The sequence below is a fragment of the Aethalodelphis obliquidens genome, unplaced genomic scaffold, assembly GCF_003676395.1.
Source record: "Aethalodelphis obliquidens isolate GAN/ISIS:26980383/991018 unplaced genomic scaffold, ASM367639v1 scaffold68, whole genome shotgun sequence".
Taxonomy (NCBI): domain Eukaryota; kingdom Metazoa; phylum Chordata; class Mammalia; order Artiodactyla; family Delphinidae; genus Aethalodelphis; species Aethalodelphis obliquidens.
In genome coordinates, this window is record NW_020838012.1 from 3,561,602 (window position 1) to 3,585,616 (window position 24,015).

General features: G+C 41.8%; 1 protein-coding gene and 1 pseudogene across 1 annotated transcript; both read left to right on the top strand.

Annotated features, from left to right (window-relative positions):
* The first annotated feature begins 3,846 nt into the window (after positions 1 to 3,846).
* LOC113611160 (D-dopachrome decarboxylase-like) lies at positions 3,847 to 9,018 on the top strand (annotated as a pseudogene).
* Positions 9,019 to 18,168: 9,150 nt separating this feature from the next.
* PSKH2 (protein serine kinase H2) lies at positions 18,169 to 23,412 on the top strand. The gene is given in 5 exon segments (XM_027089780.1): positions 18,169 to 18,299; positions 22,687 to 23,023; positions 23,025 to 23,130; positions 23,133 to 23,245; positions 23,248 to 23,412. Coding segments are annotated over 5 exon segments (852 nt in total).
* Positions 23,413 to 24,015: the final 603 nt, after the last annotated feature.

Genomic DNA, 24,015 nt, shown 5'->3' on the forward strand with positions numbered 1-24,015 from the left:
CCTGGGTTCCCTTACCCTGCTACTCTCCGCCCAGGTGCCTCTTTCCAATAAAATCTTTTGCTTTGTCAGTACGTGTGTCTCCTCGGACAATCCATTTCCGAGTATTAGACAAGAGCTCACTTTCTGGCCCTGGAAGGGGCCCGTCCCCCTTCCTGTAACAGTTGCATTGTGAATTGCAAAAAATTTGAAGAAATAGTCTTTCAGTATTCAAAAAACTGTTTTATTCAGCAAAGAAGCCACACACATTACATATGACTTCATTGTTTCATTTTTGTCCTACTCATTAATGTAAATAAAAATATCAACCAACAGTCATTGGAACTACACTTGTTTGTCAATTGCAACCATAGGTTGGCTACAGATTCTAGAGTTGAACAAAGATAAATGAAAGCATACTGTGAAAATCAATGAAATATATGGGATTTGTAAGAAAGAGTATTATTTTATTGTTATTTGTAAATTGGGTAATATGCATCCTTTATATCATAAAATTTATGATAAACATATATACATATTTTGGGGAGAGAGCCAGTTGTTAAATATTTAGAGCACAACACAGTCTTCATAGTTTTGCTGAGAACTAGCCCTGAATGTCCACATGCTCAAAAAAGAATGGATTTTGTGTGAGTGTGTGCGAAAAACTTCAGTTTGCCATGTTTTATATTTATAAGCAGACAAGTTCCAATGTTTCTTTAAAATGATAGACATCTACTTTCTCCACTATTATGAAATTAGTGGATGAAGCAGGCAAAGTATTTCCTTTTCTTCACATTACTCTTCTAACCTAGCAAAAGCAAAAATGTCTCATTCCTGCTGCAGGTACCTATCAAAAATGAGATCAAACTCATGGGATATGAGAGGAAACACAGCACAGTGACAATAATCTGGAGCTTCTTTGTAAATGGGTCCTTCTTGTGAAAATGTAATAAAAATGTTCATTTCAGTGTTTAAACTACCAATGATGTTTAGGAGAGTGGGCTTTGGAGTGCGACAGAGTATGAGTTTAAATGACTTCCTCTCTCTGAGTGCCAGTGTTTTCATGTGTAAAATGAAGATAATAACACTCACCTCAGTTTGTTGTAAATATTAAATGAGATACAATCCTTAATATGCTTAGCAGGTGTGGGCTTGTGTGCTAAGAAGCTACTGCAATGGCTTCCCTTCTTCCTCCTGTTACTACAAACTGTAATCCTAATTCTTTAACTACACGGAGTTCCTGAAAGCCAGGAAGAGTATCTTATCATCTTTCTGTCTCTCAAGTGCCTAGTAGCATGCCTTGAGGGCGGGCAGAGACTCAAATAGCTGTTTGCTGGATAAAATTGCTCTTACAGAGTCTTTAGTTCCACGTTTCTCTAGGAAACACTATATTTGGTAATTGTATCCAAAGAATGAAGGTATTGTGGTTTTGTAGCATGCTATACAAATATATGTATATGTGTATGTATGCTTATCTATGTAGAATATATAGGACTTATTACAAATTTCTGTCAATTTTAAGAGCTCCCAAGAGTCATTAGCTTCGTAGCCATTCCCAGCCAAACAGTCCCTCGGAGTGTCTTTAGAGGCAGTGTTGTGTAGGATACAGTGCTGTGTAGGCCCTCTACACAGTGTTGTGTAGGCCCCCTGGAGTGGGCCCAGGATGCCATACTCAGTGACAAAGTCAAAGGCCAAGTCAAAGTCCTTTTCTAAAGCTCTCAGCACTTCAAACAAATAAACTTTAAACCCTTTTATTATGGGACATTTCAAGCATATATAAATGGAAACAATACTTTATAATTAACCCCCATGTATCCATCACCCTGCTTCAATAATTATTCACTCACGGCCAGTCTTAGTTCAGCTTTACCAGGGATCACGAAGGTTTTTCCCCATAGGGCCAAATAGTAAATATTTTAGCCTTTGTGGGCCATACAGTCTCTGTTGCAACTACTCAACTCTGCCTTTGTAGCAAGAAAGCAGTCATAGATCACATAAACAAATGAGCCTGACTGTATTCCAATAAAATTTTATTTACCAAAAACATTGGATTTCCCTGGTAGTCCAGTGGTTAAGAATCCGCCTTCCAATGTAGGGGACATGGGTTCGATCCCTGGTTGGGAAACTAGGGTCCCACATGCTGTGGGGCAACTAAGACCACGCACTCTGGAGCCCTCCCGCCAAAACTAGAGAGAAGCCCACGTGCCGCAACTAAGACCCGATCAGCCAAATAAATAAATAAATATTTAAACAAACAAACAAAACAGGTGGTGGGCCAGATTTGGTCTGGGCCATCGTTTATGGCCCTGCTCTATAACATTGCCTACTTCCTCCCTATCCTTAATTATTTACAAGTAAATCCAAGATATCATTTTTTATCTATAAATATTTCAGTTATCTCTAAAAGATAAAAATCCTTTAACAATAATATAATATTGTTACATATACTGTATTATATATTATAATATAATCATGACTCCATTGTACTTGAAGTTATTCCTTAATATTATTTTTTTATTTTTATTTATTATTATTTTTTTTTTGCGGTACGTGGGCCTCTCACTGTTGTGGCCTCTCCCGTTGCGGAGCACAGGCTCTGGAGGCGCAGGCTCAGCGGCCATGGCTCATGGGCCCAGCCGCTCCACGGCATGTGGGATCTTCCCAGACCGGGGCACAAACCCGTGTCTCCTGCATCAGCAGGCTGACTCTCAATCACTGCACCACCAGGGAAGCCCTATTCCTTAATATTAAATATCCAGTTAATGTTCAAATTTTCTCAGCATAATTTTTTTTACACTTGGCTTGTTGGAATGAGGAGACATTATAATTGGGTTACATGCCTCTTAACTTTCTTTTAGGTACGCCTTCCCTCACTCTAGCCCTGCTTTTTGTTTAAGACACTTGGTCTCAGGTTCTGGAGAGTTTTTCACAGTTTGGAATTTGCTGATTACATTCTGAGGTGTCACTGAACTTGTTGGTCTATCTCCTGTTATTCCTATAAGTTGGTAGTTAAATCTGGCCACTAGATCCCTTTCATGTTAGATTTTTTGCAAGAACACTTAACAGCAGTCTTGAATGCTTCCATCAGGATGCATGTAACGTATCTCTTTTTTTTTTTTATGTCAGATGCCATTTATGATTACCACTTAGGTCCACTGTTTCATTCAGTCACAAAATGATTATATTTTAGTTTATCATTCCTTCTTCATTTATTAGCTGGAGAACTATATAAAAAGAGACTTTTCAACAACTGTTGGTTACCCTAGTTTACATTTCATATAAGAAAGCAGGATAAAGGCTCAACTCGTTCCATTTACTTACTAGTTTTCCAAATAACAAGTTGGCTCTTAGCATCCTCCAAAAGTGACCAATAAGGGTTGTTTTTCAAAATAAAAAATATTATTATTAACATATGGATTTAAGCATAGTCATCCTGTTTTCTGATATAACCCCAGTAGTCTGACAAATTCCTTGCTTTCTGTAGACAGGCTGTTCCCTACTCATTTTGTTCAATTTTTACCCTGACCTGGAATTGGCTATTTCTCCAAGGAGCTCTGGTTTAACATTGTAGTTCTTAATGAGATTTCGCAGAAAGGCAAAGTCTCTGCACTGGAGTGGGCAGTTCAATTAGTGGTCTGATAGCCCCGCGCTGCTCACTGGAAGCTAAGGTCAGTACATGAAGGTGGCTGATTTCTAAGAGCACATGTGCCCAGTAGAAACAGTGCCTTTGTAGATGGGTTTGTGGTTACCTCTCCTTAACTGTTTTCTCCAGTACTTAAGTTTTCTGGTTAGAACATATCAAAACAGAACAAACCTCCCATATCAGTCCAAAAAAACACATCATGCTGAAAAATTGAGTTTTAAAGCCACATGAACTTAAATTCCGTGTACGTTCTTCAAGTGATTAAAGTGGGCTACAGTGAGAAAACCCAGAAAGCATGTGACTGAATTCAGGACAAGAACACTGCAGGCAAAGCAAGACTGCTCCCTTGACATTGATTCGAAACAGCTATCACATTGCTCAGCCAGAGTGTGTGTACTCCCGGTTAACTCCTTTCTTATAAGCCAGAGTGTTTGCCAACTGTCATCAGCATCACTGACTTTCTGGGCCACTTCAGCATGAAGGATCTCTCGTCTGAGGTTAAAAGTGGGACCATTTATGCTTTGTTGGTTTTGGATAATTTAAAGTTTTAAGGGTGTTTTAATATTTTCTTCTTGCTAAAGAGAATACTAAAAGTACTTCACATGTTGGCTGGTGATGAAATCTGTTTTGTCAGGGATTTGTAATGTGCTGTTTGCCTTAATGATTCAGTTTTTATACTTTATCAAAATTATATTTTTGCTTTTATATGTTAATTAAGGCTGGACCTGATACAGTATGTGTCTTCCTTCATAATAGCTTATTGTTCTTCAGTGACCCTATTTAATTTCTTACCACAAAATCTGTTCTAGGGCAAAAATTTTAATCTGATTAGAAAAGTACAAAAAACAATCATCACTCATAATACTTAGATAAAATATTTATGTAAGTATAACTCTAAAGCAAAGGTAAAAAGTTCAAAACCCTGGGCTTCCCTGGTGGTGCAGTGGTTGAGAATCTGCCTGCTAATGCAGGGGACACGGGTTCGAGCCCTGGTCTGGGAGGATCCCACAGGCCGCCGAGCAACTAGGCCCGTGAGCCACAACTACTGAGCCTACGGATCTGGAGCCTGTGCTCTGCAACAAGAGAGGCCGCGATAGTGAGAGGCCCGCGCACCGCGATGAAGAGTGACCCCTGCTTGCCACAACTAGAGAAAGTCCTCACACAGAAACGAAGACACAACACAGCAAAAAAAAAATTAATTAATAAACTCCTGGGGCTTCCCTGGTGGTGCAGTGGTTGAGAGTCTGCCTGCCAATGCAGGGGACACGGGTTCGTGCCCCGGTCCGGGAAGATCCCACATGCCGCGGAGCGGCTGGGCCCGTGAGCCATGGCCGCTGAGCCTGCGCGTCCAGAGCCTGTGCTCCGCAACGGGAGAGGCCACAACAGTGAGAGGCCCGCGTGCCACAATTAAAAAAAGACCAAAAAACCCCTTCTACCCACAACATCAAAAAAAAAAAAAAAAAAAAAAGGTCAAAATCCTGTTTATTTAAAAAGATTAGGGGCAGTAATTTACTTTAATCCAAATTCTATATTCTGGCTTGCAGAGAAACGAATATCTACCTGAGAAAGATGATTATTTTCCCTCATATTTTGTTTAGTCTTTATCGTTTTCTGCTCTGCTTACCAGGGCAATGCATACTTTTTGCAAAAATTTTAACTATTACAGCAATGCATGATATGAAAGTCCCTCTAAAACCACTCTGAAGAGATAACCACTAACAATAGTTTGGGGAACATTGAAAGAATGTTATTTAAACTCCAAGATATTTGCTGCTCATGGTGCCAGGATTAATTTTTCAAAGGGTCATTTTGGTTTTGAACCACAAGGGGTCATCATAACATTACAGTAAGCACCTTTTCACTTAATTTACCCGTCAAAGAACAATTCAACAGAGTAAATCTGAAGGCTTTATTCAACAATTCATGAACCAGGAAGCATCCCATCTGGTAACTACAAGAGCACTCCCAGGAGTGGTACAGGCAGAAGGTTTTTATAGAAAGAAGGATGGGGAGAGGAAGTCATTAGTAAAAGAAAAGAAAGGATTATTTTGGGCCAGGACAACTTATTTTTGGAGGGAAGAGACCCAGAGGGTTTTATCAGGCAGCATGCGTCTTCTTCCTTTGGGATGGGGGGTGGGGGTGGGATGGGGAGAAGGCCAACATGCTGACTAGAAAATTCCAACTGCGTGATTAAGATTACATTTCTGAGGCAGGTTGAAACTGCAGTTAGGTTAGCTATGAAATCTAGGTGGTATCATGGGCTTTAGCAAAAGTGGTGCTGTTTGGGGCCTGTGGTTTTTCTCTTTAACATACATTACCTATAAATTTTTCATTTAAAAAAGTCGCACTGCAGCTTCCACAAGTGACTTCCTGTTGTATATGTTAGATGTTTTTGGACATCTCATTAAGTGCCAAGGTATTCTCCTACTTCCTCTCTCTTGAAGGCTCACCAAACCATCACTGGTCTTCACCATGATGCAAGCCCTTCTTTTCTTCCTCCTAAATAGCAATTTTTTAAAAATGTTTTCATCTGTTATTTCACAGTCTGGCTCCATTTACCCTACATGTTCACTGCAACTTTTCTTGTTTTAAGGGTCTGTAAACAAAAAGAACAGAGTGTCTGTTGTTTATCATCCAGTTACACAAAGGGATAAGTTGCACTGCAGTTACCCACCGACTCTATGCCCTGAATTTGCAGTCACCCACTGACTGTACGCCCTGAATTCAGGGAATTCAGGATGGCAAAAACAGGATGAAGCATTCTGTGTTTAGGATTACCGTCCCTAGATGGTTAAGATGCATATCTAAGGAAGAATTTCAGTGACTCCAGATTCTTGCACCTTCCCATACATAGAAAAGCGCTAAACTCATTGACGTGAGATGTTTGCTTCTGTGATTAGCAATAATTTCTTACCAACATGTACGCATGACTACATGTATTCCCCAGCCCCAAATTCATATTTATACTGGCTCTTCCCCTACCTCTTCAGAGCAGTACCTCAGAGCTATCCGAGAGGCTGTCTCCAGGCTATAGTCCTCAATAAGGTTCCCAAATAAAATAAAACTGAGCTTTCTCCGCTGCTGCCCTTCGCACAGCTTCCCGCTGGACTCGGCAGTTCGTTGAACTGCACACGAACTTGCCCGCCGGCCGCGTGCCCGCGGGCCCGGAGAAGCGGCTGTGCGCGGCCACTGCTGCCACCCTGGGCAAGCCTGAGGACGTGAGCATGGGCCGGGGAGCACGGGGTGGGAGGAGGTTGACTGACCTGGGTCGGAATCTGTCCCCGCCCCGGCTCCCCAACCGTGAGCCCGACCCTTCCGCGCCCGCCCGCCCCGCCGCCCGCCGAGTCTGACCTCCAGCTCTCTGTGACCCCGCGGCCCCGCATCCGTTCCGTGTCGCCTTGCCCAGTCAGGACCCCGACGTGACCTCCAGTAACCCCGGCCGGTGCCCCCAGCTTTAATCCCTTGGGGCCCGCGCATCTCCACCCCGCGCTCCCGCACTCCACGCGCCCCGGTCCTCAGCTCGATCCCGGCCTACGCCGGCTTCAGGTTAAGCTTTCGTGTCCCTGCAGCGCGTGAACTTGACGGTGCGGTCTGGCCTGGCCACAGCGGTGAACGACTTGGCGGATCCCGGCGCGCAGCTGCTGGTCTCCTCCATCGGTGTGATGGGCACACCGCCTCTTCGAGTTCCTTACCAAGGAGCTGGAGCTGGCCCAGGACTGGTGCTTAGGGGCAGGGAGAGGACCCTCTTGGGACTGCTGCGCGGCCGGGAGCAGGGATCCCACCTCAGGCCCCTCCTAAGTTTGGGGAAAAAATAAATTTCTCACCCTGTGCAAGAAGGATCTGGTGCCTCAGGGCCCATTGACCCCTTGCGCCCCCACCCTCCGTGGTGCAGCCACTTTCAGAGTGGTGGTGGAATTGAATGAATTCCTGGCTCTGCAGTGGTTCCTGTGACACCTGGGTAAGGTGTGGCCTCTTGGACCTCAGTGTTTCCATCTGTGAAGTGGGAAGGCTGTCTTTAACCACTCCCTGGGGGCACTGCATGGGATGGCACTATACCGTACTTGCCCTGGCACCTGGCAGGGTGGGATGTTGTTACCCTGACAAAACCAAAGCCAGTTATCATCTGCCTTCAGACTTCTCCACATCTTAGGAAAACAGGAGTAATTTTCTAGAACTTCTCCAAGCAGGTCAGGAGGAATTTTGGGTATGTTCTGAGGCTGGGACTTTTGGGTCCCATGTAAGGTTCCCAGGAGGGCCACGGAGTAGTGGAAAGAGCATTGGACTGAATGTCTGGAGACCTGGGTTCTGGGTCCCGAGCAGCTGGGGGATCCAGACAAACCCGGAAATGAACCATCTCTGGTTTGTACCCTTCTCTTCTGTGAATAGAGAGGCATGGACTAAATGATTCCCAAGAAGCCCCTACGGCTCCCAAACCTGGGATTCTGTGGCAAGGTTAACATTTCTTCCCGGGTGAAAAATATTCCTGAGCCAAGTCCATGCCTACGAAGTACTAAGTGCATGAGAAGCTTGAAAGAACCTTCCAGAATGGAGCCTTCATTGGCCCAGAAAGGCTGGTGAAGAATGGTCACTTCCGGGGCGGGAGGGGGCTCAGACCTGGTCCTCAAGCTGGGGAGCGATAATAATTCTAACAATGATAAGTAATGCGTAATTTACCACGTGCCAGATACTCGATAGGTAACTCACATGCATGATTCCATTTGATCCTTAGAAGTTTTGTCCCCGTGTCCACACCCCTCATGCGGACATGCCATCCCCATGAGGTAGATACCTCCATTATGCCTATTTACAGATGGGAAAACTGAGGTTGTCACATATACCTCCTTGGCCCCAGGCTATCCCAAGTATCCTGTTTCTTCACAAAGAACTTCCTGTCACTTCTGTGAGAGAGGCACACTCACTCCACAGATATTATGGGGGTGGGGGTGGGGGTGGGAGTCACCCTGTGCTTGGCCTTCTTAAGCCAGGCTTTGCGAAAACAGGTGGCTGGAGCACTGCACATGTCCCCAGGGGGCCTGCGGTTTGGAAGAGAGAGGGTTCCCCTGTGAGCCCACAGACGGCATACAGTGACCATGGAGGCTGCCGTGTTGAGAGTCTGTCCTGGGAGGGCGATGATGATGTGCAGTCACCATCCCATCCCTGACATGCCCACTGCCCTGTTGGGGGTTGTTGGGAGAGCATTAATGGGGTGAGGCAGGCTTGCAAAATGCCTGGGGGCTAAGGCAGGCTGGCCTGGGAGCCCATGGTGGGTGTTAATGTGAGGCATTAACCCAGGAGCTGATGACATCTTTTTCTCTGTCCCCTGAAGGATCATTATCTGCTTTCTTCCCCTGGATCCCAGGCAGATTGGCAAGAATGGGACAGTTGTGACTTTTTTGTGATTGGCATGGAGGGTGTCCAAGGCATCTGTGAGCTGGCAGCCCCTTCCAGAGAGGCCTCCTGGCAGAGTGAGGGCCTGGTGGATACCAGCTTCTGGCACCCCCATGTGCAGACATGCCTGTGACCTGTCAGTTCTCTTCCCCATCCTCATGGCAAATAAACGAAGAGAGCTTTGTCTCTCAAACATGAAAAACTAAAAAATAAAATAAAATAAACCTGAAACTTAGTGCTCTTAAGCTGTGTGTGTGTGTGTGTGTGTGTGTGTGTGTGTGTGTGTGTTTTCTTTTCAGTCGACAGTTTCATAAGAGATGTTCTGTGGGGGTAAAGAAAAGCTCTGTGAAAAAACAGGTTAGATAGTACATCCCACCCTGGACAAAGTGCATGTTAACATACTGAAGTCGCTGGGCAGTCCTTTGGTGATCAGAGCCACTTAACTTTAAAACAGCATTTTCCAAACAATTGATTGGACAAAGACTCCCTTCGTTTGGGCAATTAATGTCTTTAACAACCTGAAGAAGTAGTATTCTTTGGAATAGTATTTGAGAAATTCTGATTTATAACATTAATTTTAAAAAGCTATAAAACTCGTATATCATACTATTGTATAAATATTCACGTTTCACGTGAAGAAATTATATATTTTTGAATTCACATGTATTTTATAATGTAATAACCTTACAATGTTTTCTTCTGCCCTCCAAATGTTTCTCATTTTTATTTTTTTCTGTCTATTTATTTATTCATTTTCGGCTGCATTGGGTCTTCGTTGCTTCACCAGGCTTTCTCTAGTTGTGGCTTTCTCTACTCTTCATTGCAGTGCGTGGGCTTCTCACTGCGGTGGTTTCTCTTGGAGCACGGGCTTTAAGCGTGCAGGCTTCAGTAGCTGTGGCACCCGGGCTCAGTAGTTGTGGCTCATGGGCTCTAGAGAACAGGCTCAGGAGTTGTAGTGCACGGGCTTAGTTCCTCGGCGGCATGTGGGGTCTTCCCGGACCTGGGCTCGAACCCGTGTCCCCTACATTGGCAGGCGGATTCTTAACCACTGCACCACCAGGGAAGCCCTATTTTTTTCTATCTTGATGGCAGAGATCCCAGGACCTGTCTTGCTACAGCAGTAAGCTTGTATGGTAATTACATGAACTAATGATGGAAAATTCACCAGTGGGAATAATAAATGGCATTGTTATGCTGAGAATACTGTTTCTATTAGAAAATATGAACTAAGAAAAATGAATTGTTAGGTAGAAAGGTGATTTTACATTATTATAGAGGTCATTATTATACATTATATTTACATTATTAAAGATGTCACAGAAGAAAGATTTGTAATCAGAGAGAGTTTTATACAAACAAACCTTATAGTCTTAGAATAGGAAGGGATATTATCAGAGATAATTTGATAGAATGTCATACCAACTGAAGAAATAAGGAGGAATTCATGGCTTTTTGTGTCTAATCATTAAAGAATCTGAAAAAGAAATTTCTTGATTTAAGAGTTCTCCAAATGCTACATATAATAGAATTGTAAAACATATTGAAAATTATAAAGAACTTAGGAACATCAAAAACAGCCTTCTTACCTCAAAGAAAGGGAGACCCAACTTCAAAAAGTTAAGTAATTTTTTTTAAAAACAGAAGTTACAAATCAGTAATTGCAGATCTGGAGATAAAACAAAGATATTCTGACTCTAGGTTTATGATTAATTCTACTATTTAAAAAGTGATTTATAAACTATTCATAGTTTTATACAAATATGAGGTTATTACTGGAGTGACCTTAGAGCTGTATTCTGAAATGGGATTATTCTTTAGGGGGGAAATACCTGTACTTCTCCATTTCAACCACTAGATAGCAGGCTACTGAATAAAACACAATATGGGATTTCATAGGTCTAGAGTGGTAAATAGGGTCAATGAGAAGAATGGGAAATTGCAAAGTCACAAAAGACAGGAAGTTATAAAGATTTGGATGAGTTGGTATTTACTTGAGGAGAATGAGGCCGAAACTTTCCCCTACTTCTAACGCAGTGAGAGCCAGGTCTAATGACTCTTGAACCCTGAGATATAATTTGCTTTGATGATCTCAAATGGGTAGAAAATGAGAAACTGTTCAATCAAAAATACAAAGGCTGGGCTTCCCTGGTGGTGCAGTGGTTGAGAGTCCGCCTGCCGATGCAGGGTATAGGGTTCGTGCCCCGTTCCGGGAAGATCCCACATGCCGTGGAGCGGCTAGGCCTGTGAGCCATGGCCGCTGAGCCTGAGCATCCGGAGCCTGTGCTCCGCAACGGGAGAGGCCACAACAGTGAGAGGCCCGCGTACCACAAAAAAAAAAAAAAAAAAAAAGAGGCTGATTACACAGTGCATTTCAACATCACAGTGTATCCAAAGTAGGAGTCCTGTGTGAGTTCGATGCAAAAGGCAGAAACAATAAAGGAAAAAATTAAAAGACTTCTCTCAAATATTTAAAATATCTGTGTTGAAGGGGATGGTGGTGGCTCATCCCATGTCCACCACACAGTGGGACTGAATATTCAATAACAAAAGAATATTTAATTAAATTGTGGAATATCTACACGATGGAATGCTGGTTAGCCACTTAAAATCATCTTTTAGATATTTTTTTTTTGACACGGGAAATAAGGATACTGATCGGTGGAAAAAAATTACATTGAATTATATATACCATGATATTTTTAGGAAATAACAATATACAAATATGAAAATAAAGGTATTTTATATACGTCCATAAATTAAAGTTATTATTAACAGTCAACTTTCTTTTTGTGTTTTCAAAAAGGTTGTGCTAATCACGTATTACCTCTGAAATTGGAAAACAACAAAACTAAACATTAACAGAAGGGTTGGTAAAGCACCTCCTTTGCCATAATCAGTACCTGATGCTCCCCTGCTGTCCACTGTCCAAGCCATTCAGAGCTTGCCCAGCGCTCTCGCTCCCTCTCTCTCTCTCTCTCTCCCCTTCTCCTGGTGCTGGCTACCTCATATGTGTTTTCCCTGGAGATGATGACACTTGGGTGGGTCTATGAATTTACTGTTTAGGTGCCCAGTTTTGCCATTTATGAGCAATAGCACTGAATATGGTTATGATTCTTTGATTTAAATTTTAATGACTTTTACATTTGAATGTCTAAAACAATATTTTCAAATTGTGGTTTACAGACCACTTTACACTGGTTTGTTAAAAATGCACTTCTTGGTCTTTTTCCCAGGCTCAATGAATCTAAAATTTTGGGAATAGTGTTCTGGAATTTACATTTTTAACTAGCTCCCTGAGTTTGCCTTTTTGTGTTTTTAATTAACGTTTATTTATTTATTTAATTTTGGCTGAGTTGGGTCTTTGTTGCTGCGTGCGGGCTTTCTCTAGTTGCGGCGAGCAGCGTCTACCCCTCATTGCGGTGCGCGGGCTTCTAATTGCGGTGGCTTCTTTAACTGCGGAGCATGGGCTCTAGGCACACGGGCTTCAGTAGTTGTGGCTCGCGGGCTCTAGAGCTCAGGCTCAGTAGTTATGGCACGCGGGCCCAGTTGCTCCGCGGCATGGCATGCGGGATCTTCCCGGATGAGGGCTCGAACCCGTGTCCCCTGCATTGGCAGGCGGGTTCTTAACCACTGCACCACCAGGGAAGTCCCGTGAGTTATTTTTATGCACATTATAGTTTGAGAACCTTTGGTAATGGCTGAGATCAAGCATGAGAAAAATGAGATAAAAATATCAAACTAGTGAACGCACTTAAAGTCTGAATATAAAAAAAAAATAAAGTCTGAATATTTATCAAACTCCTCATCTGAGCTATTTTTCCAGCAGATGCTTATATATTCAATATTTTTAAAGGCACAAACATATAGGGACAAACTAATAACAATAATTTTAATAATCTAAGCACTCCCCCACCACCCACCAAAAATTTACTACTTCATGAACGCACCCAGTATGTATGTGGCAATTGAAGTGAATAAACCAAGAAGCAATGTCTTAAAAAATAAAATGAAACAAAACAGCATTTCAGAAATAAAGCTTCACATAATGGAGGAATAAATCTGGATTTAAACATTCTCTGCTATTCCTGACGCCAAATGGCACCTGACAAATTTGGACACCAGAGGAGTTGATGACAGGGTGAAGAGATTAAGTCTTGAAAGCTTTCACAGCTGGCTTTTCAGCTTGACCATGGGCTCCTCTTGGGCACAGGGCTGTGTCCCACATTCTGAGACTAACATGTGGAAGGAAACTGTGACCTCCAATTTCAATCCATAGCAGGTTTCTCCAAAATGTTGGAGAGAGAAAATTGGTCACAGACTAACAGTCAGAGAGAAAAGCATTGCAAGGATGCAGTTGATGGTGTCCTAGGAAGAGAAAGCTATTTCCCTGGAGAGAAAGGCTTGTATGGGAACAACAGATATAAGAGAAGTATCAGGTTGTGGAAATGCCCCGAAACTACAAGTCAATCAAAAACCAAGGTTCTTTTCTCTGTTAACTTTTTTTATAGAGTCTTGCTTGAATTAAACATGGCACCATGGAAATCCAGGGCATGTTTCAGTAAATTGTAAAAAATGTTGATTTATTTAGGTTAGAAATCAGTCTCTAAGCAACCGGTTTTGAAATGTTTATGAAAACTGTGCAAATATTTTGGGAATAAAAGTTTTGATTTTTGTTTGTTAAAATGCTCATTTAAAAAGAGTTCATCTAAGTATTCAAATATGGTTTTCTTTTCATAACAATTGTCTTGATACTTGATTATCTGTGGCAGTCATGAGAATTGCACCTTGAGAACCTCCTACTAGAGGAAGCTGACTTACTGAGGGACAGCCAACTGTGCATTTTCGCAGAGGTAACCTCTCTGATGCCCAAGTGTGGTGGGCATACTCAGACCTATTATTGAGAGACAGGGGATGCTTCTCAGCTCACTTTGTTAAAGTTTGAAAGCTATTAAATTCAGGGGAGATTTGTTATAAAACAAGAGATAACTAATACAACCCCTTAAAGCCATTTACTTATGTTAGTTTTTAGTGTACTATGTAGTTATTATATATAATATATTACAATAATGATATTTATTGGGCATTTATAATGTTCCAAGTACTGTTCTAATTGCTTTACATGAATGGAGTTATTCACAGCAACCCTATGACATTTGTGTTATTATTATTTCAAATTCATAGATAAGAAAGCTGGAGTGATGGAGAGGCTAGGTAACTTTCCTAAGGTCACAGCACTGGTAAGTGGTGTTAACGGGACTTGAACTTGGAAGTCTACTTTCAGAGCCAAGCTCTCCTGAGGTGACAGTCAAGCTGTCACCTGGGGCTGTAGTCATCTCGAGGCTCAGCTAGTGGTAGAGAATCTGTTCCCAAGTTCAGTCACATAGTTGTCAGCAAGTCTCTGTTCTTGCTGTTTGATTTTTGGCAGGAGGCTTCCTTCCGCACCATGGGAACTTATCTCATTAGTGAGATTACAAATGAGATCATACTATATAGAGTTTGGTTTTTTTACCCCACCCCGAAATATATTGTAAATATTTTTCCATGTAACTAAATCTATTTCTAATCATCATTTTTTTTTAAGGTTTGGATGCAAATTGTCAACTTGAAAAGGCAGATGCTTTTAGGCAAATCAGCTAAAATATCATGGAAATACTCTCACTTTATCTTCTTTGATTTATGCACAATATCAGGGAAACTTCACTCATCAGTTGGCTGTCGACTTCTTTGAGTCATTACTATTAAAAAAAGCAAAATTTGTGTTTTTTACTTGACAGCAGAGATCTTACCTGCAATTTATTATTATATACTAACATTTATCTTCTTTTTTTGCAATTATAAGATAACTTATAAAACTTGAAATTCTACAAGAGCTAAATATTCTATTTTTCAGTGCTAAATGTAGAGCTATGCAAATTAACAGGAGTGATTCACTACTATAGTGGAGACAAAGTATTTTCAGTAATTGAAAATTTCTTACTGACTTGTCTGAATTATTATGTTTTTTTGGTGTTATGATAATGAAAAATAGTCTGCCAAGGGTAGCAGGAACATTTCTCTCATCTCTGAGTTTCACACGAAGGCATCCTACTTAGAGGTTCTTTATTATTGGTTTATGAGAAGAAAGCTCAGAGAGGAGCTTTGCACTGTTGGTTCCACATTTCACTTTGTATGTGAAATTGGCTTAAAAGAGCCCCATACTAATTGTCTTTACAAACACAAACCCTACACCTTGGGGAAAAGGAAGTCAATAAGATGAACACCTACACCTTCAAACTGATGTTTCAGGCATGAGATCACTCTAGAGAAAATTAATCCCAGTAGGTGGAATCTAAAGAAAAGGAAAACTTGAAAAACAACAACAAAATTGCAGCTATTCCAAGAAAAACTCATTCCAAATGAAGCAAATTCTTCATTTTTATCTGTTAAATATGCCATTTGGTTATATTTTTTTCTTCTTAATCTAAAGAAGAGAGTATAGAATTGTAGGGCTTCCCAGTGTATCACTCCTTGAGACCTCCCTAATTTCTTGCATTGCTCTTTCTTTCACTGAAATGTACTAACTACTTACAATAGAATAGAATACAAAAATTCATAATATTTTTCTATTTTCCACCAATATTATTCATGTACGAGAGAAATGAGTTTTCCCTAAATGATAGTCTAAGTCTTTAATGAGTTTTAGATTTGGCATAATTCTGTAAATCCTTTCAGTGCAATATTCTTTAGGGACTGGATTATAATTTGTTGAGTATATCTTTCACACACCAAGTTACTTAGTTGACTCAATTTATGACATATAAGCCAGAGTGTTATTCTAGGAAGTTCCTATGGGTTCAGAATCTCTATTGCCTAGGACTCAATGTGCCCTTCTAACTCTGCTATTTAAAAACTGGGTATAGGAGGGAACCCAGCACTGAGTGATTGGAGCTATGCGTTACGTATTGTTTTGAACATTATGGCTGACTAATGAGAATTTATGACTTTGGGGTAATAAGTGGGAGCTGAGGATGAGGTAAGTTTTTTTTCTTTAGAAACTGGAGGTTCAATTTATTTAATACTCTTCAGAAAACACCACTAGAGTAAAGTTTAGCGCAGAATCAGATGTTTAACACCATTTTCATTTCTTCAACTGGTGTGAGTGTTACAGGAAGCCATTTATAGGCACTAAACACAAGGACATAAAAATAAAAGTTCATTTAAAATGGGCCTTAAGTCTAAAACTTACTTGAACAAATTTATTACTTCAATTAGGATAAAATATATAATTTAAATAACTATAAATAATTAATGTGTAAATAGCATGTGGTCCCAAACAGTGTTTGCGTGGTCTCCAAAACAATGAGGCAATTACGCACAATAAAGAGAAATACACACAGGAGACCCTGCAGTAGGATGCTATTCTACACGTTACTGATCCTTTTGGAGGGGTTTGTTGGGCTAAAAGAACACACTGAAGATGTGTGGTTAACATTTTAACATTTTAAAGCTTGGTGAAAACCCTTAAAAGTTTCGAATGCGTAAGTAACTTTTGTCTCCTGGAACGGAATTTATATTGTCAACAACACTTCCATTTAATTGTTGGTGCTTTCCAAAAGAGAACTAATCAGTGGTTTCTATTTACTGTTTTCATTTCTAAAGAGCTTAAAAACCAGTGTTTGTTTTAGACAATTTTCAAGGAAAATTCAGGCTTAGCAGGAGGCTCTTGACAAAGCTCTCCCTGCTGGGTGGCCAGCTGCCTAGAGGGACTGCCTTGCGGGACTGAGGCAGGCCGTCACCGCTGCCCAGGGCCAGGATTCACGGTAGACGCTTCCTATCTGCTGGGCCGCATGCATCCTCACAGCCCTGTGCTCCCTGAACAGGAGAGCCTGCTCTTTCAGCAGCACCTGAACGTTTTACTTCTCTCCATCTCCTCCCTTTTCTTCTCTTTTCCATTCTGCTTATTTTGCCTATTCTGAAAATTAGTTAAAAACTTGCGACACAAAAGCATGAATTCTTCACCTGCTTACAACCAACTTTCTCTCTTTGTTTCCCAGTACCTGGCGAATCTTGAGGGTTCTTTTTCATGAAAAGTCTACTATTTGGCACTTAAGCTCCCTTTGCAGGATGGGCTCATTTTCTCTAAGCTAAATCCAAGTCGTGTTTTACATTTTCCTTCAAAATACACTTCTTCTGGGCAAATCCATGACTAATTGACTCACCACAGATGGTCTCTGTTAAGCCAAACTAAACATTAAACAAAATTAGAAAGGATACGACCATTGAAAGAGCACTAGACTGGGAGACTTGGCCCTCACTTCTGGCTCCTCAACCTCTGAGGGGTACCTGATCATGACGTGCCTGGCTGGTTTTGACTGAATTTCACTCCCCACACATCAATTATATAAAATTTATCAATGTAAATTATACATAATCAATATATTGATATCTGACCAATACATAAAATATCATTTACTAAAACGATATGTATAACATATACTCATGTATAAATAATTATGAACACAAGGATGAAATAGATAAAATATCATATAATTTCAATTAATAATTAATATTATACATAATTAATACTATTTTTCCCCCCCACAGATTTTACCCTTGTATTTGCAAAGTGTATTGGGATGGGTTCTAGACAGAGTTTTTCTGTCTCAGATGCAACACTCAGAGGGTGAGGCTCATGTCTCTTACAGATGTAGGAGTTAGCGGAGTGCCAGACACAGACTAGTGTGCTCAATTAATGCAGTAGAGGACAGTGATATTTTATACTTTAAATATTATAAGCTCTTAGAGCTTAAAAATATTATATTTAATGTTCATATCATCTGGATATGAGTGCGCTCTGCCTTGGAGACATAAAAGTCCTTTAGAAGGAAGATCTCCTTTATAAACTATTTAACTTTATATATTCACGTCCTCATTTCACAGATGAGAAAACTGAGCCCTTGAGAATTAAGCCCAGGCTCCTGACTTCTCGCCCACTTTGTTTTTACCACGTCAAGCTCTACTATGGATCAGTGGTCAGTGCGGATCAAGGCGGCCGGACTGTAGGCCGGGCCTTCTTCCTAACAAGGGCCCTTGGGCGGGGGGCTCGGTTCTGCCCGCTCTGCTAGCCGGGGATAAATGGGCGCGCGCACCGGGAGCCTCGGGCCCCGCTCCCCGCCGTGGCCATGGGTTGTGGCGCCAGCCGCCCGCGCCGGCCCGGGTCGAGCGGGAGAGTCAAGGCCAAGGCCTTCCCGGAGTCTCAAAGGATGCAGGTGGCCCGCCTCCGCGCCAAGTTCGACCCCCGAGTCCTCTCCAGGTAAAGCGGGACGTGAACCGCAGGCGGAGGGGCTGGGCTGAGCAAGGTGAACCGCTGACCGAGGCGCCCTTAGAGTTCCCCTCGACTTGACCCGACCTTAACGCTTCTTTCTGATCAAAGGCCTCAGACCTCCCTAAATCGTCTCTGCCCTTTGAGATGTAAATCTTTTACAACCCAGGAATGTCTTTCTCAAGGACCTGGGCGCCAACCTTTTGAAATGTAATCAAAGAAAGATCGAGGCTCTATCTACCAGTGTCTGTGGGAGGGTAGGAATCTCACTTCCATGACACCCCTTCCTCCCCTAATGCCCTTGAGTAATTTCCTACAAGCTCACTCCAGCCTTACAACTCTCTTGCCTTGTGTTTCAACAGTTGAGTTCAGTCTCTCCCATCACAGTAATTTTGACCTCTCTTGCAATAGTCTGGAATAAAGTCTTCCTTGATGTTTTTAGCAAGTGTCCAGTGCAATTTCTCTTTGAAAGAGGGGGGAAGGGCAGAAGATAGGGAAAGTTCAAGACTGAAGAAGTAGGGACTTCCCTGGTGACGCAGCGGTTAAGAATCCGCCTGCCAATGCAGGGGACACCGGTTCGAGCCCTCGTCCGGGAAGATCCCACATGCCACGGAGCAACTAAGCCTGTTCACCACAACTACTGAGCCTGCGTTCTAGAGCTCGCGAGCCACAGCTACTGAAGCCCGCGCACCCAGAGCCCATGTTCTGCAACAAGAGAAGCCACCGCAATGAGAAGCCCGCGCACCACAACAAAGAGTAGCCCCCACTTGCTGAAACTAGAGAAAGCCCGCACACAGCAATGAAGACCCAATGCAGCCAAAGATAAAAATGCAGCCAAAAAATAAATAAATAAATAAAGACTGAAGAAGTAGAAGGAGCCGCAGGGAGGAGAGGGAGAGAATCCCTGACCTCAGAGCCCTGGGGGGACTTGCAATACATACACTGGAGCTGGGGTGTGTGAAGGATCTTCTGTTACCTTCTAGAAAAGGAGATCATAATTAGTGGAATAGAAACAGGGCTTTGAATCAACCAGACTTGAGATCCACTCCTGTCTTTTCTATTGTGTGTCATTGGGAATGTTCCTTAGCCTTTTTCCTTCCTTAATTTCCACCTCTGTAAAATGGGAATAATAATAATAGCTGCCTCGTAAGAATGCTGTGAGGATGATTAAGTAATATATGTAAATGATGCTGCATGGTGCAGGTCCTCATGTAGATACTGTTATTGTCTTCATAAGATGACCATGTAGGAAATGAACAAGAAAGTCTGGCCGGTTGGTTGGCCTGAGAAAGAATTTCCTCAGGGTGCCCCACGTTGGCCAGGTGGAGGAAGGACACAATGGAATCCCCTCCACTCTGCAGCGTTTGGTTGGACACAGTGGTACGTGGCTTGACTGGATTCTCAGGGACACTTCTAGTCCTAGGATTATACGCTCACCTCATCACCGTGTTCTGACCAGAGTCTATGCAGAGCCATTTCCTGGCATCCTTGGGAAATTCTGGTACAAGGATGACTCGAGGATTAGTCTAGTATCTGCTAAGCTTAGAGAAGAACAAAGTTGGCTGATGCAACTGAACTTGAATCAGAGGGGATATGGGGTCTTGTCAAGACTGAATTGATTGGGTGGCATCTCTGGTCATCTGTGGCCAGGGAGTCTGGTCTAGTCTTTATCCACCCTCATAACTTCCACCTCCGGGTTAGTCCCAGGCCCTTAGATTATGACAAAGTCATAGAAGTAGAGGATCTCAATATTGGAAAGCTTTAGAGACTAACTAAAGGCTCTTCCTTAACCAATGAGGAATTGAGCCCCAAAAGATTAAGTGACTTATCCAAGTTGGTGACAGAAATGGGTCTAGAACACAGTTGTCTTTCCTCTCCATTGTGAGCCCAAATGATAGATGATAGAATTTAAGTCTGACTATATTCACTTTCTTCTTGGGAGTTCATTACAATTGCTTCTGTCAAACCGGTTGCAATATTATTATTGTTTCCATGTTTCATTTTTTTTTATCATGTTCAGTTTGTGGCAGCTGAGGTCAAAGTAATAATTTTGTTTCTTATAATCTCTGGGATGTTGTAAAATTGCATGACCTACAAACCTGACTTTGAGGCTGCTTTGTGAGAGGGTGGGAGTGGAGGGTGGAAATGGAGGAGGTGGGTTGGCCTTGTAGATGCATCTTCCCATGCCTGATTCCATTCTTAATGTTTTCAAAATAAGGCGATAATTTGGAAATGATATTCATTCAGTGAATGATTCTCTCATTCAACATTTATTGCTGTCCCCTCTGTGCCAGGCGCTACACAAGATATAGTCACCCAAGTCATAAAAATAGTCACCATTGTCATAAAAATTGTCACCATGCTCATAAAAATAGTCACCATCCATGGCCATCAAGGGTTCACAAGCCAGGCCACAGCTTCAGGCTTTTGTTATGGGACGTTTGTTGTCTGAAAGCATTTATTTGCACTATAAATTTTGGCTTAAAGCTTACTGTTTCTTCCAATGCCAAATTACTGACATTTTTTTAAACATTTGGTTTATGAAGGTTTGTAACAGTGTTGAATAACACTCCTTTTATTTGAGTGAGAGTGTAGTTCCTCAGAAATGGTAATTCGTCTGATAGCTGATGATTAATCCCATGAGCAAATGAATTTTCCTGCAGCTTTGGGGGCATAGTCATAAATTAGTATTTGCAAAGTGCTCTCATCCACATTAGAGGTAATGTGTTGGTCTGCAAAGCAACAGAATTTGAAATGCCTGTGATTATCTTCAAAATCACACTGGGAGTGCATGTGAATAAAAAAAGCAGAGTTGGAAAGAGAAGAGGGGACAGAATCCATTTAAGATTACTAAATTGTTATCTGTTTTGATAAGGTAATTGGCCAGAAAATTAAATGCACCGTATAGAACAAAGCTATTTTCTGTAAGCTGGTACAGCCAAATGCCATTTTTATTCAGTAAACACAGGAATATAAGGAATAAGTAAGTAGACAAATGAAAAAAACTACAGGAAGAATAAACTCAGCAAAAAGAAGTAAGGCTGTTTAAAGTACAGATTGATATTTGCATTTGAATCTTTGGTATTCAGTATGTGACTTAAAGAATTACCTTCTCCCTGTGTCCTCCTTGACTGCATGCCATTCGTTGGCATTCTTACCTGGGAGAAGTTTTAGTAAAGTGGGAAAAGCACCAAATTATGATGCAAGTAAGGAGACCTGGGTTCTAATCCTCACTCCACAAATTAAACAACCAATCAGCTAACCTGATCTTCAAATGTCTTCATTTGTAAAATGAGGGGTTGGATTAAATCATTCTCTAATATTCTTTCCAGCTTAAAATCGTGATTCTAAGTCAAGCACTTTCTCAACATTTCTTAAATAAAGATAGAAGGTTAAATTTTGATAGGATTCTTAAATTTACATAGACATTAACACAGGTAACTAAAGTTTAAGATCCCTAGCCTTTGAAATCCTAGCTGACTTCCTGGCGTTTCTGAGAGATGATTACTTTACACATTACTGACATACATCCCAGGTTAAAATTTTGTTGGCTGTGTAAAATTGCAAGTGCAGTGGCGTCAGGTAGGGGGAACTATGAGAGCTGCTGGCTGCAAGGGGGTCCTGACACCACCGCTACCCGTCTTCTGAAAGCTGCACTTATAACAGCGCAACCATGCTGACTTTCGCAATGGTACATCTACTGAGGAGCGATTTGGGGCGATACCTTGGGTGAGATATGAGTTATGCCTGGGACTGAGAGCTCACAGTCTAGCAACATGAGGAAGCCTACTCTTTGTACCCTGTCTCCTGATATGGTTTCCTCCATCTTTGGAGAAGTTATAAATAGGACTAAGCTTCTTTTTTATTCTCTTCACCTGGTTTGGTGGTTGCTGTTGCAGAATGATAAAAACAAGAGTTGGAGGGAGGAAAGAAAATGGTAGATGGAGGTCCCAAAATTCTTCAAGAAAATTTTGGAGAAATGCATTTGAAGGAACTGGATTTAAATCCCATCTATTCCAACTATCAATACAATCTGTGTGGCCTTGGGAAATCACTTAACTTTTTAATATCACCCAGCAGGAATTTTATAGGGTAGGATTTTAAAAAAATAAAATTCCTGGCACATAATAAATGTGTAATAAATGGTAGCTATTGTTATTAAGATTATTTGTCTTTCTACCAACTAATTACTTTTATATCACTTGCCTCCATTTCAAAAGAGGATTTGGGGTAACTTTCAAAAATAATGAACACAGTTATGCAAGGAAATTGGATGGGGGGAATATAAAGCTCAAAAGGATGATATAAAGCATCTAATTAAATAATTTTGAAAATCACTTCAGAGGGTAACAGATTTATTTGGTTTTTCTTCCAACAGATATGATATCAAGGCTCTTATCAGGACAGGCAGTTTCAGCAAGTTTGTCAGAATGGAGCAGAAGACCACCAAGAAACCTTTTGCAATAAAAGTGATGGAAACCAGAATGAGAGAAGGCAGAGAGGCGTGTGAATCTGAGTTCTCTATCCTGTGGTGGGTTAGCTATCATTACATCGTCCAGCTCCTGGAGATCTTTGAGACCCAAGATCAAGTTTACATGGTGATGGAGTTGGCTACAGGAGGGGAATTCTTTGATGGACTCATCTCTCAGGGATACTTTACAGAGCAGGATGCTGTCAGAATCCTCCACATGGTTGGTGATGGCATGAGGTATTTGCAACGCATTGAAAATAACTCACAGGGACCTAAAGCCCGAAAATCTCTTATGTTATCACCCAGGTGCAGAGTCAAAATTTTTTATCACAGATTTTGGGTTGGCAACTCTGGGAACAAAAGTGGTGACTGTACAGTGAGGATGCTCTGTGGGACCCCAGAGTAAATAGCCTCTGAGATTTTGCTAAGGAAACCTTACACCAGTGCAGTTGACATGTGGGCTTTTAAGGCCTAATCACTTATGTTTTACTTTGTAGATTCCTGCCTTTTGATGGTGAAAGCCATATGAGAATTTACAGGACGATTCTGAAAGGCAAATATAATTACAGAGGAGATGTAAGCGCTCACTTTCTTTCTATTGACTTGGTCTGGAATAGAGTTTCTCAACCTTAGCGCTATTGCTGTTTAGGGCGAGATGATTCTTTATTGGGTGTGGGGTGGGAAAAGGTGATGGGGTGGGACTGTCCTGTGCATTGTAGGATGTTTAGCAGCATCCCTGGCCTCTACCAGCTAGGTACCAGTAGGTACACTACTAGCAGATACTGGTAGAAACTGATTTCTAGTAGCTACACTAGATACACACCTTCCCCCAGCTGTGACAATCAAAATTGTCTCCAGACACTGTTTTTTTTTAAATAACTATTTTTATTTTAATTTTATTTTTTTGTCTGCGTTGGGTGTTTGTTGCTGCGCGTGGACTTTTCTCTGGTTGCAGCGAGCGGTGGCTACTCTTCGTTGTGGTGCATGGGTTTCTCATTGCAGTGGCTTCTCTTGTTGCCGAGCATGGACTCTAGGCACGCGGGCTTCAGTAGTTGTGGGCTCTAGAGCGCAGGGTCAGTAGTTGTGGCGCACAGGCTTATTTGCTGGGATCATCCTGGACCAGGGCTCGAACTGCGTTGACAGGCGGATTCTTCACCACTGTGCCACCAGGGAAGCCCCGTCTCCAGACATTGTTAAATGTCCCCAAGGGGGCAAAATCACCCCTGGCTGAGAGCC